At 44.7% G+C, this 9,108-nt stretch overlaps 2 protein-coding genes across 8 annotated transcripts in view; one reads left to right on the top strand and one right to left on the bottom strand.

The window, feature by feature from the left end:
- Positions 1–1,489: 1,489 nt before the first annotated feature.
- Positions 1,490–3,125, top strand: rho (rhodopsin). Its single transcript, XM_079897815.1, has one exon. The coding sequence runs from the start codon at positions 1,582–1,584 to the stop codon at positions 2,638–2,640; it is 1,059 nt and encodes a 352-aa protein (XP_079753941.1). The 5' UTR covers positions 1,490–1,581; the 3' UTR covers positions 2,641–3,125.
- Positions 3,126–5,437: 2,312 nt separating this feature from the next.
- magi1a (membrane associated guanylate kinase, WW and PDZ domain containing 1a) overlaps positions 5,438–9,108 on the bottom strand; it is a 107,928-nt gene continuing 104,257 nt past the window's right edge. For all 7 annotated transcript variants that reach the window (XM_079897617.1, XM_079897613.1, XM_079897612.1 and 4 more), the window contains exon 22: positions 5,438–8,444. In XM_079897617.1, coding sequence (XP_079753743.1) covers positions 6,928–8,444 — 1,517 coding nt within the window. In that variant the 3' untranslated portion in view covers positions 5,438–6,927. The remainder of the gene's footprint in view (positions 8,445–9,108) is intronic.

The raw sequence follows: 9,108 nt of genomic DNA, 5'->3' as shown, positions 1-9,108 counted from the left end.
TGTCAATAACTCATTAATTTGCAACTACGTGTCAATAACTCTCATTAATTTGCAACTACGTGTCAGTAACTCATTAATTTGCAACTACGTGTCAATAACTCTCATTAATTTGCAACTACATGTCAGTAACTCTCATTAGTTTGCATCTACATGTCAGTAACTCTCATTAATTTGCAACTACATGTCAATAACTCATTAATTTGCAACTACATGTCAGTAACTATCATTAATTTGCAACTACATGTCAGTAACTCTTATTAATTTGCAACTACATCAATAACTCTCATTAATTTGCAACTACATGTCAGTAACTCTCATTAATTTGCAACTACGTGTCAATAACTCTCATTAATTTGCAACTACATGTCAGTAACTCTCATTAATTTGCAACTACATGTCAATAACTCTCATTAATTTGCAACTACGCCAATAACTCTCATTAATTTGCAACTACGTGTCAGTAACTCTAATTAATTTGCAACTACGTGTTAATAACTCTCATTAATTTGCATCTACATGTCAGTAACTCTCATTAATTTGCAACTACATGCCAGTAACTCTCATTAATTTGCAACTACGTGTCAGTAACTCTAATTAATTTGCAACTACATCAATAACTCTCATTAATTTGCAACATGTCAATAACTCATTAATTTGCAACTACGTGTCAGTAACTCTCATTAATTTGCAACTATGTGTCAGTAACTCTCTTTAATTTGCAACTATGTGTCAGTAACTCTCATTAATTTGCAACTACGTGTCAATAACTCTCATTAATTTGCAACTATGTGTCAGTAACTCTCATTAATTTGCAACTATGTGTCAGTAACTCTCATTAATTTGCAACTACGTGTCAATAACTCTCATTAATTTGCAACCACATGTCAATAACTCATTAATTTGCAACTACATGTCAATAACTCTCATTAATTTGCAACTACATGTCAGTAACTCTCATTAATTTGCAACTGTCAATAACTCTCATTAATTTGCAACTACATGTCAGTAACTCTCATTAATTTGCAACTACATGTCAATAAGTCTCATTAATTTGCAACTACATGTCAGTAACTCTCGAATTACTGCTTATCAATAGTTAGTAAGGTATTTGTTAGGTTTAGGTATTCGTTAAAGGATTAAGGGATGTAGAATATGGTCATGCAGAATAAAGCATTAATATGTGATTTATAAGTACTAATAAACAGCCAATATCCTAGTAATATGCATGATAATAAGCAACTAGGTATAGTGAGATAGTGATAATTGGTCCTTAAACTAAACTGCTACCTTTTTTATAACTTTTATTACTGCTTACCTGCTGGTCAGGTACAATCTTAATAACTTGATAAGTTGCCAGATATGCAGTGCAATGATGGCAGGGATTATTTTATTAGCTCTGGCCTAAATAGACTGGTGCTGACAGCCTGGAAACATCAGCTAATCCCGAGCGAGTCTCTATAAAGAGGGGTGCATGAACGCCTCAACCAGTCGTAGCACGGTCCTGCCTCGTTTCTCTACATTCCTGCCAAGTCATCCAAAGACTACCGCAGAAGGGGCTGAGCACAACATCCAACCGCAGCCATGAACGGTACAGAGGGACCGGCATTCTACGTGCCTATGTCCAATGCCACCGGCGTTGTTAGGAGCCCGTACGAATATCCCCAGTACTACCTGGCGCCACCATGGGGATACGCCTGCCTGGGCGCTTACATGTTCTTCCTCATTCTCACCGGCTTCCCCATCAATTTCCTCACTCTGTATGTCACCATTGAGCACAAGAAGCTGCGTACACCCCTCAACTACATTCTGCTGAACCTCGCCGTCGGCGATCTCTTCATGGTGTTCGGCGGCTTCACCACAACGATTTACACCTCGATGCATGGCTACTTTGTGTTGGGACGCCTCGGCTGCAACTTGGAAGGCTTCTTCGCAACCCTGGGTGGTGAAATAGCGCTTTGGTGCATTGTTGTGCTGGCCATCGAGAGGTGGATCGTCGTCTGCAAACCCATCAGCAACTTCCGCTTCGGAGAGAACCACGCCATCATGGGTGTGGTCTTCACATGGGTCATGGCCAGCTCCTGTGCTGTGCCTCCCCTAGTCGGCTGGTCCCGGTACATCCCCGAGGGCATGCAGTGCTCATGCGGAGTCGACTACTACACTCGTGCCGAGGGCTACAACAACGAGTCCTTCGTCATCTACATGTTCCTTGTCCACGCCCTCATCCCGTTCATTGTTATCTTCTTCTGCTACGGGCGTCTGGTCTGCACTGTGAAAGAAGCCGCTGCCCAGCAGCAGGAGTCCGAGACCACGCAGAGGGCCGAGCGCGAGGTCACCCGCATGGTCGTCCTCATGGGCTTCGCCTACCTGGTTTGTTGGCTCCCCTATGCCAGCGTGGCCTGGTACATCTTCACCCACCAGGGAAGCGAATTTGGGCCGGTCTTCATGACAATACCAGCCTTCTTTGCCAAGACCTCTGCTGTCTACAACCCGCTCATCTACATCCTCATGAACAAGCAGTTCCGCCACTGCATGATCACCACCCTGTGCTGCGGCAAGAACCCCTTCGAGGAGGAAGAGGGCGCCTCCACCACTGCATCCAAGACCGAGGCTTCCTCCGTGTCGTCCGTGTCCCCAGCATAAACACACGGATGTGACACACGACAAGCAGCGACATGCACTGGGCTTCGACGGCAACCCACTCAGAGACCACGGAGCGCTCAGCCCAGGGAAACGAGCGACCGCTACCACTTGCAGAAAAAAAATCGTCTGTCAGTTTTTCTTTTTGTATTTTTACAAAACCCAATTGGTTCAACCAAAAGACAGTTCTGAGAGAGGACAGACCATGTCCCAGTTTCAGTACATCCAGCGAGTCCAGCGTAATGGTGCATAAGATTCTTTTTGTTTTTCTTCCTAAAATGCAGCAAAAGGAAAAAATATCTTAACTCTCTTACTGCTGGACTCCTTATACTGGCTTTGTTGTGATTGTAGAGGCATGTATTCAAGGCAACGTAACAATAAAAAGCACTTTGCAAATGAAATCGCTCTGTTTATGTGTTGATTGAGCTGTGATGGTAATGAAATGTCAAAATAGTATTTTAAACTGAATAAACAAGATTTCTGATGAGAGCTTTAATGTGATGTATATATTCCTACCGCTGTAAAGGAAGGCTGTGAGAACATTTTGAATCAAGATCAGTACAATACTGCAAAGTTTCAGAATTAATACGTTGTACATACTGCAAGAGTTAGAATTGTACACACATTCCTATACATACAATTTAGAGCACCATAATTATGGATATTATAACAGGCTCAGTGTGTTATTCAAGGCAAGTTTAAGACAGTGGTGAGCCTCACTGTCACCTTGGATTAAAGGCTTTATGAAGGATGATTTGACAGATATGTATGGATGAATTAAGTAGGATCAGAACTGACGTGTTAATCCAGCTCTAGGTCAGAGTGGTGAAAATGGATAACGATTATGTATAGTTGGCCTTTCACTGGCATCTGTTTAAATAGGAACACAGATGCACAGCCTCGCACCACAACTTTGACCTGAACTCTTCTGTAGTCGAAAGTATATAAATCATGCATTCAACAAGTTTGAAAAGAGAAAATGAAAACGCATACTATCTGTCCGATATAGTATTCCAAATTAGAATTAGTACGTCCTAAATCGTAGTATGTTGAAAATGAGCATTTCAAAGATACCCAGACAATCTACTTTTCCCGGTTGGAATCCGAAGTGCAGATCCGTGCTCACTCTAACGGCCCACAACCCATTACACGTGGGACGAGGATTCGATTAGAACTACAAACGCGAGTTAAAGTGTAACAAAAGTGTTAAAAAAAAACTAAAAACATGGTGGTTGTGTGAGTCAGATGGTTAAGTAGAGGTTTAGATAAAGGGGTTTTCACGAGTTCACACTTACATACAATTAGAGGGAGTAAAGTTTAATGCGTATTTGGCGTGCTGTCCGGGGGGAGGAGGGGTCCGAGCTCGGAGTCGGCCCGAACCCAGAGTATGTGTAAGTGGTTAGGACAAGAAGTGTGGAGAAGGGGTGGTGGAGGGATGCTGCTAAACTTTCAATGAATTGAGGTGAGACTGCTGAATATATATATATATATATATATATATATATACAGTGCTATGCATAAGTTTAGACACCCATGTTAAAGTTGACTAAAAAGAGGAATAAAAAATCATCTTTTGGAAATTGAACTTAATGCCTTAATTAAAAAAATTTGGAAAAATCCAACCTTTAAGGACACCAATTTTCTTTGTGAATGAATAATGTATCGTAAATAAATAAATGTTCTTCCTTAAAATACAGGGTGCATAAGTTTGGACACCCCTATGTTAAATTCTCATAGAGGCAGGCAGATTTTTATTTTTAAAGGCCAGTTACTTCATGGATCCAGGATACTATGCATCCTGATAAAGTTCCCTTGGCCTCTGGAATTAAAATAGCCCCACATCATCACATAGCCTTCACCATACCTAGAGATTGGCACACCTCTTATCGTTGATTGCTGAGTGCTCTCCACTCGTGTTAACATGCTCCTCCTGAACTTTGTTATTAAAACGTTTTAATAAAATAAAAGTGATTAATAATCAGTTTCTAACCTGATGAAAATATTCAAAATAGAAGTCCTCGTATTAAAACGGATTCAGTACTCTTTCAGAAGATGTATAATAGCGCCCCCTACAGTATAACAGTGAGAACACAGAAAGCCAGAAAACTACAGCAATGGCGGGGAAATAGATTAATAATCCCTTAAAATCTTTGCGCATTTATTCATTAGGTAGATCATTTCCTAAGCAACTTCCCAGTGAAGTACAATTCAAATAACCAGTGAAGTATATGCTATATAGATGCGCGGATGCAGGGCTATCATGACATTCTTACCTGAATATTTTTGAGAGACATTCCTCAGTTGTTGATTATACTTTTCCTGTCCTGTAGCAATTTGAGAACACAGCACAAGCAAGCCAAGGCCACATGTAGACATGATACAGGGACATAAGAATACTAGACTCTTAGCTCAGCACTGAAAGAATAATCTGACCAAACAACACAAAAGTTCCCAGTTATTTATATCTTAATATTAGTACCTGAAAGAAAGGGTACTGGGTCTGCAAGTCAACTTGGACATAATGTTTCTTAAACGTAGTGTAATTTCACACCACCACAATGAACACAAGATTTTGAATTTGTATGGAAAACTTTATTTGATAATAAAAATAGCATTCACAGACTTCTTTTTGATAGCTACATATACATTGTGATTCATTCAAACAAGAAGAAAAAAAACTTTACCGTGTAAGTCCACGTCTACTTGAACTTAGACTAATGTTATGTATAACTTCATGAGTCAAATAAAGCTATGGACAATGCAGAATTTTTATATGTGCATCGTTTAGTAAAAAAAACAAAAAAAAAACAAAACAAAAAAACAGACCATTTTATCGACAGAAAAAAGCATTTAAAATCCATAGAACTTTGCAGAGACCACAGACAGTACACAAGATCTGTAGAAACGAAGCAGGCTATCCATCACAACAGATATTCAACCGTCTTCAGTGAAAAAACATCAGTCTCCCACTTTTCCTGGAGGGAGGAAAACAAAAACTAACTTCACACACGCCTGATTCTGAGTACACACGATCGTAGTCCCAGCGAGCCCAGTATAAACATGTTAGTATCTTCTTCTAGGTGGACATCTTTCATAAATTCTTTTTTGTACAGAGAAAAGGCAACAGTATCCTTTCCTACACGGGTTTAAAGTACATACAGTAATAAAAGTCTGTACAAAAGACAGCGGCGGATTCATCCATTTCCATACAGTACTGTTCAGACGACACTGAAGGAACTCCCTGTTCTTGTTCCTGGTTGAGACATTACGGTCCTGTCGAAACGTGTTCCCAAATGGACAGGTATTGCGTGTCGAGAGCGTGATGGAAACACGCATGGCTCAGTTCGTCAGATTGTGCCAGGTGCCGTCTTCATGGAGTCTCCTGCAACTGGACGTTCAGGCCACACATTTCCCAACACCGTTCAGAGATTCAGAGCCTGTCAATGGCCTTTGGTACTGGACTGTGTGGAGGTAAATGTAGCTGTGTAAGGGACGCTCCAAAGTGTTTCAGACCTCTGATTGAGATGATTGTGAACTGCCGAGGGACTAAAATCAGACAGCTGTACTCATCTTTCATTCCTCCAGTGTGTGCATGTATTGGCTCAGTTCCTGTAGCTCAACTGCTCTCAGTGCTTCATCTTCCAGAGGAACCCCTGCTGATAAAATATACAGCTCCAAAGCACTTTTTAAAAGCACCTGATTAGTTCATAAAATATACATTTTGCAATAACTTGCTTTAAGCTAATGTCGGGTCAAGTTTTCTGTACACATGTGCCTTTAGTCTAATTTCTGGTGATTATGGCGAAAAAACAAAACAACAACAGCAACAAAAAAACTTTGTGCCACAAGATAATGCCTTTCTGCTCCCAGTTCCTCCGTGCTTTTTTTGCTAATGGGCGGCTCGTGCCTCAGTCCAGTGCAGTGTTAAGACAAGGTCAGATAGTGTCCGAATGATGCTTTTCAGCCCATCAAGTTACACTTCAATTTTTCCAAAAATAAATATACAGCTTCAATATATTACTTCCTTAAACAGTAGCATCATAGTTGGAGTTCCAGTTTTGCCACGTCTACTCAAATGTACAATCAAAGAAACAAACGTTGAATGCTTGTGCTCTAGTTCAATAAATCTGAATCTGGAGAAAAGAGGACACAAAGTAGATGCATTTGTAGAGAACAAAACAGTTTTAGTCCGTAACTTCTTGACAAAACATGGATCTCACTCGCAACAACATATAAAAACAAATGGACAGATGAAACTAGAACCCCACTGCTGAAGGAGTGCTGAAGCTGTCAGATACTGAGGTCGGCGTGGTTCTCCTTGTAAAGCCGTCTCCTGCTGGGAGAGTTCTGGCCGCTCCCGATCCCGCTCCCGCTCCCGGCTCTCAGAGCGTTGTAATACTCCCTCAGCTGCGGAGTGACGCCCTCCTCCAGGAGACTCCCGTCGCTGCTGCTGTCCGATCTCCCGCGGGAGGCTCTTTCACCGGCTCCGTTCAGGAAATATCCCTGTCTTTCAGCTTGATTGGACAGAGAGCCGTTGTGCAGAAGGTTCCTGTTCTTTAGCCCGCGCTCAGGTGTGCGTCCCAGCGTTTGGGCCACGGCTCTGTCGGGTCGCTCCGGGGTGCGTCCCAGCGTTTGGGCCACGGCTCTGTCGGGTCGCTCCGGGGTGCGTCCCAGCGTTTGGGCCACGGCTCTGTCGGGTCGCTCCGGGGTGCGTCCCAGCGTTTGGGCCACGGCTCTGTCGGGTCGCTCCGGGGTGCGTCCCAGCGTTTGGGCCACGGCTCTGTCGGGTCGCTCCGGGGTGCGTCCCAGCATTTGGGCCACGTCTCTGTCGGGTCGCTCCGGGGTGCGTCCCAGCGTTTGGGCCACGGCTCTGTCGGGTCGCTCCGGGGTGCGTCCCAGCGTTTGGGCCACGGCTCTGTCGGGTCGCTCCGGGGTGCGTCCCAGCGTTTGGGCCACGGCTCTGTCGGGTCGCTCCGGGGTGCGGCCCAGCGTTTGGGCCACGGCTCTGTCGGGTCGCTCCGGGGTGCGGCCCAGCGTTTGGGCCACGGCTCTGTCGGGTCGCTCCGGGGTGCGGCCCAGCGTTTGGGCCACGGCTCTGTCGGGTCGCTCCGGGGTGCGTCCCAGCGTTTGGGCCACGGCTCTGTCGGGTCGCTCCGGGGTGGAGGTGAAGTAGCCCTCGCTGCTGGGGTTTCGGCGGGGAGTCTGCGGGTCTCGTTGGGAACGGGAATGCCTCTCAGGAGTGGAGATCTGGCTCAGCAGGTCCTGGGAAGAGGCCTGATAGCTGCGTTCAGGGGACTGATCTTTATAAGATCGAGTGATGCGACGGTCCACAGACTTGGCCCGACGGCGGTCCGGAGAGCTGTTGCGCTTCCGGCCAGAGGAGCGATCCAAGGATCCACTACGCATCTGAGATCCGGTGATACTTTCCCTGTCTATGGATGGTTTGCGGCCTTGTCTCTGTAGATCCTGATTGGAAGATTTCCTCCCGAATCCGCCCTCTTTCCTTAATGTTTTGAAGAGCTTGGCAATGCCACTCTCGGACTCGGACTTCTTGACCCTGCGGTGGGAGTTGTTTTTGGGGCTGGGCTGGTTGTTCCAGGACAGGTGGTGCGGATCCGGGCCGGTGTCCTTCTCTCGGTCCGGCTGTCTGGCCTTCAGGTGCTGCTGCTTGGGCTGGGATGGGGTGGGATATTCGGATGTATAGCTGGACTCTGACGGAGGATGAAACGGGCCGCTGACCAGCAAAGTCCTCACTTCCGAATTATTTTGTGGCCCGGGCGAGGGAGGGTAGCTGTCATTTGGGCCGTCTGGAAATGAACGAAGAAAGGCTTTCAGTTAGGAACACTAACAGCACTCAGCTTGTATAGGTCCTTGCACACTGAGTCCGAAATTTTCGTATGCATTTTTTCGTATTCGCCATCCGGTGGCTCTGAATTGTCAAAATACTCTCAAAATACTGGCTACGGACGCGAAAAACGCAGAAAATCTAACCTGATCCGAATTTTTTTATGACGGAACAAAGTTTCGGAGGCAGTGTGTAAACGTGATTGACACAACGTGAGGTCGTATTTATTTTTTAAAGTGCGAGAATTTCGGACTCAGTGTGCAAGGACCGTAACAGTAAAGACGTCACACGACCCTTTAACAAACAGGCAGCACTTCATGCAATCAATCATGAAAGCAAAATGCTCACACAACAACCAGTCAAAGCTTTGAACACAGCCCTACTCATTCTTTATTATATCAAGTCATCTAAACAATGACACAAATCGAAGAATGGAAGTTATGTCTAAGTTTCTGCCCTCCTGCAAAGTTCAGCTCCAACCCGGATCAAACTCGCCTGGTCAAGCTCCTCAGGATCACTACAGCTGCAGACAGGCGAGTTTGATCGAGGTTAGAGCTGAACTGGCCTAGATTATAGCTTTGAAAACTATGTTTGGGTTCATCGGAACGATCAGCTGCACTTCCCGA

The sequence above is a fragment of the Squalius cephalus genome (assembly GCF_949319135.1).
Source record: "Squalius cephalus genome assembly, chromosome: 16".
In the NCBI taxonomy this organism is placed as follows: domain Eukaryota; kingdom Metazoa; phylum Chordata; class Actinopteri; order Cypriniformes; family Leuciscidae; genus Squalius; species Squalius cephalus.
The sequence above is the reverse complement of the archived record's forward strand: the minus strand, read 5'-3'. Positions and strand labels throughout refer to the sequence as shown.

Coding starts and splice junctions, on each gene's coding strand:
- rho (XM_079897815.1), top strand. CDS start 1,582: ATGAACGGTACAGAGGGACCGGCATTCTACGTGCCTATGTCCAATGCC.